At 38.8% G+C, this 11,245-nt stretch overlaps 1 protein-coding gene across 1 annotated transcript; it reads right to left on the bottom strand.

Annotated features, from left to right (window-relative positions):
* Positions 1 to 228: 228 nt before the first annotated feature.
* On the bottom strand, positions 229 to 6,707 carry rab5if (RAB5 interacting factor). The gene is made up of 4 exons (XM_004545971.6): positions 6,388 to 6,707; positions 5,207 to 5,310; positions 4,957 to 5,086; positions 229 to 1,682 (listed from the first exon to the last, which is right to left on the bottom strand). The coding sequence occupies exons 1-4, from the start codon at positions 6,493 to 6,495 to the stop codon at positions 1,641 to 1,643; spliced, it is 384 nt and encodes a 127-aa protein (XP_004546028.1). The 5' UTR covers positions 6,496 to 6,707; the 3' UTR covers positions 229 to 1,640.
* Between the last annotated feature and the right edge of the window lie 4,538 nt (positions 6,708 to 11,245).

Raw genomic sequence — 11,245 nt, 5'->3', positions numbered from 1 at the left:
GCTACCGTTACACAGAGCCCAAACATTGTAAAAGACTGCTCCCACCCTGCCTACCTGCTGTTCGACCTCCTGCAGACACCGCAGGTAAATAAAAATTTGTGGCCATTACCTCTCGCAACTATACATACAAAACAGTCACAGTAAACACTCACAAATATTCTTCCAATGACAGTTTCAGTTTTCATTCAATCACTTTTTAAATTTAGATTCAATAAACAAGAGACCACCTCTTTGAAAATGGAGGCCAAATAAAGCCCATGTTTAATGATTCCCAAAATTTTGATCAGAAAATACAAACCTTTCAAACACCAGCTGCATATCTAATATAACAGTACCATTGTATTAACTTTGCATGAACTGCTTTTTTTTTTTTTTTGAAGTTCTTCATGATAAAATACTGAAAAATGTTTAATCAAACAAGGCATAAATACAAATAAATCTGCATAATACAAGCTGGATTTAAGAAAGGGGACAATGCAGACATTTTACAGACAAGTTTAAATTAATTTCAACACAAGAACTAAGACTTTCTCATACGTAGCTTCCAGATCAAAGACATTAAATTAAAATAATTCTAACAGATCAGGTTTGACTTAAATCTGTTAATTGCATATGACCACAACATGCAAGTTTCCTCACTTTTTCCACTGAGGAACATGTATGGAGAGATAAATTTGATAGTTATCTGTTCCTGCAGCACATTGACACTAGTGACACTGAGATAGGATATTAGCCAATACACGCTCTTACAACCAGCATTTATTTCAATATTAAAAGTTAGACTCCAGCTACAATTTTCACATTCGTTAAATTTGACAGCAGATCTTTAGAAATACTAAGAAATTGAAGGTTTATATCCACTTGAGGGGGGGGGGGGTGGAGTTCTATTTCACAAGAAAACATAACTCCAGCCTTCAAAATACAGACATACATATACTGTAGCTGGTAACCATAACAGTAAGCTGTAATATGCTGTACTTTAAGGCAGCTAAGATCTTAAAAAAAAAAAAGAAAGAGACAAATATACATAAGGTAGATTGGGGGATTAACAGTGAAGCCACAGATTGAATCTTTTACTAGTACTTCTGTTCATCCAGTATGGTGGATTTTTGTCCCTGAAATAAAAGGAGACATTTAACATTCAACCGTGGACTGATTGAACCCTCTCGACTAAATGATGACACGCTGTTTTTACTGTCCTGCACCTGTCACCTGACTGGCCAGCCTGTGAGCAATAACCCGCGAGAACAGTGGCCATGCTCGCTATTCGTTTCCGCTTCACCCCGAAATCGATGTTCATGTCGCTCATCAAGCTACTGTTTATAAAAATTTATACCGATTCAACCAAATGGTTTCCTGTGCCTTTAGTGTTTTAACAGACAAGTGTTGAAGGAAATGAATGAATCAAATATGCCTTCAATAGAAACTCAAAAAAAAAAAAAAAAAAAAGACAGCATTTGAACATTTTCATTGCGGTGTTCTTCCTGGATCTTCCAAAGACAATTCCCATGATGCACTGCACACTGAGAAGCCATACTTTATGTAGTAGCACTGATAATCCCATACCACTGAGTTCTTGTATCTTGACAATTTACTTTAGCAGAAATGTTCAATGTTTTTAGTGTCTTACAGATTCCTCCTCAGTCAAAATGTAGAGCTGTGTAAAAGATTATCCACACCACCTGATCAAGAGAGAGAGAAAAAGATGTGATTACACTGACAATCAAAGCGTGGGCCTCAGACCTGACAAATTTCAAACTGAGCTGAAGAAAACCATCAGATAGCCTTAAAAACACTGATGTAATACAGAACTTTTGGTACCTTCACACTGTATCATATTCATCTCTCACAAGAACATGTATTTATGTTGTAAGGTAGACCCTACAATAATACATACAGAGAAAAACCCAGCAATCACATGACCCCCTATGAGCAAGCACTTTGGCAACAAACCAAAATTTTCTGGTAATGGTTCTCAGCACATATTCTCTCTTTTTTTCCAAAACAAACTTCCTGCTGGGCTGTGAAGCTTAATACACAGAATTAAAACATAACCATCACAAATTTGGATTGAATTTTAACAGAAACTTGCTATTTGTAAACATGTTTGGATTTACTGCATATCTGGGGGAATATCACAATGAAGTTGGATGAGAATCTTTGTTTCCATATTGAAACTATTATATTTGTGATGCAGTCACCTGATTTGGACCATTTGAAAGAATGTCATGTGCTTAGCATATGAGAAACTATAAATAGCACATCATTGCCCTGCCTGCAAAACTGTGGTTTCTACACACACGTATGAATCTGCTGTCAGATGTCGGACAGGCAAATATTTTAGAGAATTCAAACAACCATCAACATCAAGCTACACTCCTGAGTGTCTGTACTCAGAGCCACAGTGCCAGATATTTAATCTAAAAAGGACCTAGTTCAATGAGGTGGTATTTTTTCTTTGTTTGTTTGGGGGTTTTGCTCTTCAAAAACAGAAAAAACATCTACAAAACCACCTTAACTACATCTCACAATGCATTTAGAGAAAAAAAAAACAAAAAAAACCCCATTCCTATTAAGGAGCACATATTTCCCTGGATTTTCTTCCTTGGCATTTGGAAGGTTTTTGTTTGTTTGTTTTTATTTGATCAACTAACATGTCAGAGAGTAGGGTGAAAATTAATATCAAATACTATAAGAAGAAAACAATTAAAAAGCTTTAGACAAAGAGCTGAAATTTGATGGATCACCAAAATCTGTAAATGAAATAAAAACTCAGGGGAGGGGGGGGGAAAAAGGGGGAGGAAAAAAAGAGAATATGGAGGTTTAAGGTGACGGTGTTTTTGGTAGTAGCAGTTTAACATCTGGTCCTCATCTAAAAATCAACCAACTGTAAACTTTTAAAGTTTCACTGCATTTCACTCAGAGGTTTCCTTTCTCCTGGGCAGTCTAGAATTGAAAAAGTACTTCTGTGTGTTCATCTGTGTTTGAGAAGCAATAAACTAAAAAGAATTTAACATAATTATGTGTAGTAGCAAAAATCCACCCTACAGGCCTGTGGAAAAAGCCTGTCGCCTTCCTCGTGTATAAAAACACACATGTTCATTTATAATGTTTTAAATTAGAATAAATATAACAAAATATTATTTTTATTAGGGCTGCTCGATTATGGCAAAAATGATAATCACGATTATTTTCACTGAAATTGAGATCACGATTATTTGACGATATTTATTTAACCCTTTAAGACCTACTATAGAACCAAGTCCACCAGAGCTTATATTATTTTTTTTTTTTACATGCTGTAGTGCCATTTGTGGGAGCATTTCAAGTTGCTATACATCAATACAACTGTTATAGCCCATATTTTAATAATATGTATGCATTAAGTCCATAGTAATTACATAAATTGCAAAAAAGTGCAATAAACTACAAAAAAAATTGAAAATCGTTTTTGTTTTGTTTACATATATTTCTACTTGGAGAAATTTAAGAGGTTTATCCCTCAAAACTTTAAATACAATAAAGTTGCAAAAAATAGTTTCCCACCACAGGAAATTTATTTTGAGTGTCTTCATAGTTTTATTTTGGAGATACAGCAATTTTTATATACTGCAGGAAAAACAAAAAACAATCCTATGATGCAAATTTGCAAAGAAAACAGCATGTGCCTCATTTCACTGTGGGAAGTGTTACGAACAGCTGATAGGAACGGCAAAACGTGTTTCTGGAATATTATGTTTTTGTTCCTGCAAGCGCTTTTTATGCAATTTTTGCAAAGCTATATGTGGAACGAAACTGTGACCGAGGACAAGCTGATGGCATCAGATGTAAGTACAACTCCTCCGGTTTCATATGCAAAACAAATTATTGCGCTAGCTTACACGGTTCAGGTTCTACAGGGATTTAACAATAGTTACGCAAAACGGAGCGTGCTGCTCTGACCGGCTTTAAAGGGTTAACAATGACTTTAAAAAAATAATATAAAATAGTGTGCAACACCACTGAAGTTTTTTTTTTTTTAAACTCTCTTTTCAACCAACGGCAGTCACTCTCCAAATAACTTCTGCTTAGCTTTCCGAGCTTCCCTCGGGTCCTCTTAATCAGCGGTCCCCAACCTTTTTTGCGCCACGGACCGGTTTATGCCCGACAATATTTTCACGGACCGGCCTTTAAGGTGTCGCGGATAAATGAGGGAGGGGCTAATAATCGGCTCAGTCATTTTTAATGATCGTTGAAAGCCCAGATCGTAATCGTGATTAAAATTCGATTAATTGAGCAGCCCTAATTTTTATTATATTTATCATATCACTGTTTATAGCAAGATGACAAAGAACATCAAACTATTCACTAATGAATACATATTTATTGCTCGTCTTTGCAAGCTACATATTAATCATATAAGATAAAGTCATTAACTGCAGGCACTGTTAGTGTAATTGCTTGATGAACACTTATTTACAATAATGCATTTCAACAAATTCCAGCGACACCAAAGTGCCACTGCACTAAAGATTTAATCTTTCATCCTATTTGTAACAGTTTTGCATTTTAGTGTCACGTTCATTGGGAATGGAAGAAACACAAAAAAAATTTTAAAGATCAATAAAAACGGCACGAAAAGCCCAGACAGTGGATGCTTTTCATTGCTTTTAACACTCCGTTTCACTTCAGCTCTTTGTATGTTTGAATTTCATGAATTTCTGTGGCTGGCTGACGGATCAACAGCAGCACATACTTTGTACACTGCCTCCACTGACACAGCTCTCTAGAGGTAAATGGGCCATCCTTGAACTGCTAACATACTACAAATGTGCTACCCTTGCTTAACCCAATGTGACATTTAACATGAATTTACATGCATGTACACCAGGAACCAAAATAGCCTATTTTGAAAGTCTAAGAAGTTTTGTTATACTTCAACAGTTTATACATTTTGAAAGACATTACTAAACCCACCAGAAACAGGGCAAAAGATGTCATGAAGCCTTCTTTGGTGAGTTCCCACGTGCCCCCATACTCTTCCTCATCGATCTGCTGAAAGCTGCTGAAGTATACATACAGGACGCCAGCATTGATAATGCAGAATCTAAAAAGCGCACACAAACACACAAAGATGTTAGCTTTTCAGTGTTTCCTTTGGTACAACAGGATATGTAAAGGGTCAGTGAAAGATGTAAGGTTTAGACAAGCTGTACACAATACTTACATGGCTATTCCCAGAAACCCTTTTAGTGGTGCTACACCCCACATCACACCAAGGACAATTGCAATAATTTGTCGGAGCCAATAAATCACATCTAAGAACTCGTCCTGTGGAATAAAACAAACATTTTATTTAACAGGTCCTAAAACAGCAAAACAGCCCAAGACCATCACACCACCACCACCACCATGTTTGACTGTTGGTATGATGTTTATAAGAAATGCCCTGTCAGTTTTATGCCAGTTGTAACAGATTTTGTGGGGAAAAAGAAAAAAAAAAAATCAACTTTTGTCTAATCAGTTCAGAGAATATTTTCCCACAAGTCATGAAGATCATCACGATGCTTTTTGGCAGATGTGAGACAAGCCTTTGTGTTCTTTTTAATCAGCAGCTCTCCAATAGATGCAATTTTTGACCAGTCTTTTGTTGCGGAATCATGAACATTGTGCTTAAGTGAGGCAAGCGAGGCCAGAAGCTCTTTAGATGTTGTTCTGGGTTCTTTTGTGTCCACCTGGATGAGTCGACAAAGCACTCTTGGAATAGTTGTGTCCGGCACTCCTGGGAAAGCTCACCACTGGGCCACCACAGGTTCTCTCCATTTGTGGATAACGGCTCTCACTGTGGTCCACTGGCATCCCGAAGCCTTATAAATGGCTTTGTAAACCTTTCCAGACTGTCAAGATTCTTATTAGGTATGTAGCCGGGGGGGGGGGATTATTTTTTCCACTTTAATAAATGAACTCATCTTTTAAAACCTGCATTTTGTATTTACTCGGGTTACCTTTGTCTATACAGCACTGTATGTTGACACACTCAGCTACATGTTCTGCATCCAGTACTGAGTATACCACTAAAATGAATACATTTTAGTGGTATAAATAAATTCTCTTATAGGGGCATGTCAGTGATATTATCGACCAACCAATATATCAGTCAGACTTTGAAAGGCTTACAATATTTATTAGGCAATGAAATTCGTTATGAATAACCACAAACAAGAGCAATATCTGAAAGTAGGGCTAAATCACCAAGACGATTAACTCTACTCCCTTTAGATCTGACAGCTAGCCCAGATTAATCCTTCGCAGCCATACCTCCATGACTGCCACATTACACGCTTTCACAACTTTGAGGCGACTAACAACAAGAGCACTAACATAACAAAAAAGGACAAACTGACTGACCTTCTCTTCCCAAACAGCGTTACTGTTGAAGGCTTTGCTCCATGTGGACTGCTTTACACCTCCATTCACTAGATGACTTTCTTCTTTCCGCTTTGAAATGCTCGTCATTCTTTGCGCTTTCTTTCAGCGACACACGTGGAAAAGTTACACTCCAAGCTCGGTGACACCTACAGGTAGATTTCACTATTCTTCTCCGACCGGAGGCAGAAAGTGCTGGGAAATATTTGAAGGTATTAAGAAAATCTACGCTTCGCTGAGCTGACAGGTTTCAGAAGCTAACCGTAAAAGGGAGTCTGAGCATGCGTAATATCGTTTGAACCCAGCCAGCGACGGCCAATCAGAGAGTGCGACGTTTCTGCGCCGCTATTCCTCAGAATCGCTATAAATTCCACAGCGACCTCTGATGGTGAAACTCAGAAACTGACACATATATTGGCATCTATTATATTTAGTCAGCTTCTCCATTTCTATTACAGTTAAATCTGCCATCTATATTGATAAGCTATCCAGAACTGTATATGTAATTATCTTATTATTACCTTTTGTTTATCCAAGTAAAAGTCTCACTGATTAGACGTTGGAGCACAAGAAGTATTAACTAACTTAAGCTATTATTCTGGGCTGATTCTTTCAACCATTTATTTATTATCTCCTTTGGTTTTTGAGATCTGGTTTTAGTGACTTGGTTTAGTCATTTTTATTTTCAAAGTAAATCAGAAAAGAAATCTAAATGGTAAATGGCCTGTATTTGTATAGCACTTTACTTAGTCCCTAAGGACCCCAAAGCGCTTTACACTACATTCAGTCATTCACACACTGGTGATGGCAAGCTCCATTGTAGCCACAGCTGCCTTGGGGCGCACTGACAGAGGCGAGGCTGCTGGACACTGGCACCACCGGGCCCTCTGACCACCACCAGTAGGCAACAGGTGAAGTGTCGGAGCTGGGCGACCAGCAACCTTCCGATTACAAGATGAACTGCCAACTCTTGAGTCACGATCACCCCAGAGAGATTATAGTCCTCGTCTGACCTGGGAAAGCCTTGGAAGCCACCAGGAGGAATGGAAAATTGTAGCTGGAATACCCTGTGTAGGATACTTCAGATACGCAGAAGAAAATGGGTGGATGGATCTTTGAAACTGCAGAAGTACCCCCAGAGTACAAATACGCCTCCTTGAAAATCACTGTTGTAATGTTGACAAAAAGTCAAAAAATTCAGAGTATATAAATTACTGGCATGCAGCTATGAAGACCAAAAAGGTGTATTTTTATGTAAGCTGCATAAAAAAGGTTCCATGGTTATTTTCTTTAATCCTATGATTATTCAGAGATCTCCACATCAGAGACTTCCACAAATAGCACATGTTAGCTCATGGAGCGGCACCTAATGACTAATCAACTGATCTGTTGATCTCAATAAGCCAACCTTTCATTTGGTCTGTGAGACCGCTGCTTTTTCTTGTTTGCTGAAGAACTGTGGCAGCTCTGAAGTATATTGCAAAACTAAGGGATAGTAATAAGGACAGTGTTCTGCATGTCTTGTGGTGAGAAAACATCAAAAGCGCTTCAGTGGATGTGAGCATGTATAAAAACAGAGAAAGGTGTTTCCCTGCATGCTGTGTCAGGACTTCTCCAAGGTATCAAAATAATTACAAGAGGGGGTTTTTGGCCTTTTTTTTTCATGTGAAATCCTGGATTTTTTTCTTCTCTAGCACCAGCTTGTTATATAAATAATACATCATAAAAAATGGTCATTAAATAAAAAGTTTGGGATCTATAGTTATATATAGCCTATGCAGAGATTTCCTAAAATAGCATTTACCACAAGCAAGCTGCAAGATTTATATGTTTTGATTAAAAAATGAAATCACAGAAATAATGTGTGACTTAACGAGCTTGCAAAGAAAAGCGTCTGGACTTCTTTAGTTCTCCTGTGCATAAAGAAGTCCAGACGCTTTTCTTTGCAAGCTCCTTTGACTACGATGACCTGGATGACTGAGAACCTTCACAGACGTGTGACTTAACTGTAATAACTGATGTAATATGAGTTTTTTAGCTGACAAATTGATGAATGGATGCTTGCTTACTTCTCTCACTGGCTGCTCTGACAGTCATAGAGGTACTTCTCTATACTGTCCAGCAGAGGGCTTCATTTGTTTTGATTGAGCTTCACCCCATTGAGTTCAAGTCATATCTCATAGCAACCCCAACGTATACCATGATAACTACAGTAATCGTGATTGTTTAACCTAAACTGACTTATTCGATTAATAAATTAATCAGTGTAAAATAGTTTATTCCTCTTCTTGTTCTTTTGGCTGCTCCTTTTGCCTGCATTTCACCCTATCTCTACCGTCCTTAGGCAACACCCACACATCTTTGTGGTCTTACTCTTTTCTTCGAGCCTGGAACTCCACATCCTGCATCCTATATCCACTCTTTCTAATCAGGAAATGTCCAAGCCTTCTCCAACTTTGTCTCCGAACAGCTCAACCTGAGCTGTCCCTCTGACATATTCATCATGTCCAACCCCATTCCCTTCTCACCCCCACCTCCATCTCTTCTTCCTGCCTTGTTGTCAGTGCCACTATCTTCAAACCTACACCAAAGCAGGTCTCACTAACATACTATAAACCTTCTCTTTCACTCTTGCTGCAAACCTTCTGTCACAAATCACCCCTAGTCTTGTCTCCACCCACTCCACCCTGCCTGCACTCTCTTCTTCACCTCTCCTGTGCACTGTGTATTAGTTTGGGTGGTTGTATTTAAACTCCTTCACTTTCACTACCTCTGATCCTTGCATCATTACTGTTACACCCACCTTTATCTCATTAGCACAAGTATTCTATCTTGTTTGAATTTCATTCCTCTTTTTTCCAGAGCATACCTCCACCTCTCCAGGCTCTCCTCCACCTGCTCCTTACTCTCGCTACAGATCACAATGTTGTCTGTGAACATTATAGCAGTGTCTCACTGTCCCCATACGTGTGCTGCACCATCCTCACGTATTTCTCAGCCAGTTCTGACTCCCTCATTCAGTACCACAGCCCCTCTCTCAGCACCCTATCTTATGTTTTGTCTACATCCACAAAAGTGGTGCAGCTCCTTCTGACTTTCTCTGTACTTCCCCATCAGCACTCTCAAAGCAAGCATTGTACCTGTGGAGCTCTTTCTCAGAATGAAACCATACTGCTGCTCACTGATCACCTTCTTAACCTAGCTTCAGCAACTCTTTACCATTTCTTCATGTTGTGGCTCATCAGCTCTGTAGTTACTACAGCTCTGCACATCACCCTTATTCTTGAAAATCTGTCTCATCACACGTCTTCTCACGCACTCCGGCATCCTCTCACACTCCAAGATTGTGTTAAACAATGTGGTCAACAAGTGCACTGCCCTCTCTCCTAAACATCTCCTCTATACGTATGTCAGCTGAACAACTAATGTAGTCACTACAAATAAAGCAGTTTGGCAAAATAATTGATTAATGTGTCTGACTAGTGACTCCAATATATTATTAATGGGTCTCTAATGTTAGCTACAGTTTATTTGTTGCACTATTGAAAACCATTAAGAGAATTTCACTTTGACTCTTTTAAGTTGACCCACTGAGCAGTGACTCATTCAGAAAGATGTGGGGGATGTGACATCGTGTTTAATTTGAAGCTTACTGAACATACATATAACAAACAGGGCCCAATGGAAAATCAGTAACACTAGAATACTATATGATGTGTTTTATCTGCTTTATCAGCTACAAATGAGTTTACACGAATGTCTTTAAAGTGATGCTCCCATGCAGCTGCTTTTTGCCGACTGGCTTTGCACTGTGGTCCATTTTGTGAGCATTTCTGACTTTGCTGGGTTTTGGTTGTCTTTCTACTTTAGTCAGTTTAGGGATTTGTGATGCGAGTTCACCAACGTGCATGGAAAGCTCTCAGGTTTAACAAAATACCCGTTACAATGCAACAGGCAGCAAAACTAAATTCTTTTAAAGTTGCCTCAAGTGCTGGGCCAGCTGAGGATGTGGTTTATGTTGCAGTTGAATTGTAACACCAATGTAGAGGATATGCTGGTCTCTGTCCTTTTATATAACAAATGTTTTCAATCCCTTGCACCAACCTCCAAACCTATGGGAACAGAGCCTTCAGTATGCTTTGCAGCACCTCATCACTTCACCAAAGCCTTTAATTTCTAGCCTTTCTGTTAATTTATATACTTTTGTTTATTTGGACTCTTTTTTTTAAAGCTATAAAGAGTTATTATTATTAAACTTTATTGTTAAAGTCAAAGCTGGTGGCAAAGTCAAAGTCATTATTATTATAGTCATTGTTGTGAACAAAGGAAGACTATACAGCAGCCTGACGAAAAGAAATTAGCTTTTACCTCACCTGTACTTAATAAACTGTCATTTGAGTGGTCACCCGGCAAATTTAAATATTTGTCCACTCAGCTTCAAAGCTCGCCACTCTCACAGCACAGATAACTGCCCGCTCAGTGAAATCCATAAATTGCAGGCTATGTAAACTGAGATTTGCGTAATTACAGCTAAAAGGTCACGTGGACTAAAACACATCTAACTGTAGTGGGTGTTTAATATGTTTGAATGGAGCTTTAAGAGCAGATTCATATTTATTGTGCGTCTTTATTAACCTTTTGCCACGCACCCGTTTGGCTCTATCTCTTTAAGAGCGGCTAGCCCACCTGGGAGGGGAGAGGAGAGGGGGGGGGGGGGGACAGGTGTGATGTGTTGTAACCGTTACCGTGCACGGTTAACGGTGCTGTGACCCTTTCAAAACCTCAAACACGGACCCCCCACCTGTGTAGATAGGATGGGATGGGGTGGGGTGGGGTGATG

The sequence above is a fragment of the Maylandia zebra genome, linkage group LG20, assembly GCF_041146795.1.
Source record: "Maylandia zebra isolate NMK-2024a linkage group LG20, Mzebra_GT3a, whole genome shotgun sequence".
NCBI lineage: Eukaryota > Metazoa > Chordata > Actinopteri > Cichliformes > Cichlidae > Maylandia > Maylandia zebra.
The sequence above is the reverse complement of the archived record's forward strand: the minus strand, read 5'-3'. Positions and strand labels throughout refer to the sequence as shown.

Excerpts from the sequence above, each read along its gene's own strand:
- rab5if (XM_004545971.6), bottom strand. The coding sequence starts at position 6,495 with ATGACGAGCATTTCAAAGCGGAAAGAAGAAAGTCATCTAGTGAATGGA. Across the intron at positions 5,311-6,387 it reads ACGCTGTTTGGGAAGAGAAG|GACGAGTTCTTAGATGTGAT; the intron begins GTCAGTCAGTTT and ends TTTATTCCACAG. Across the intron at positions 5,087-5,206 it reads GGGTTTCTGGGAATAGCCAT|ATTCTGCATTATCAATGCTG; the intron begins GTAAGTATTGTG and ends TGCGCTTTTTAG.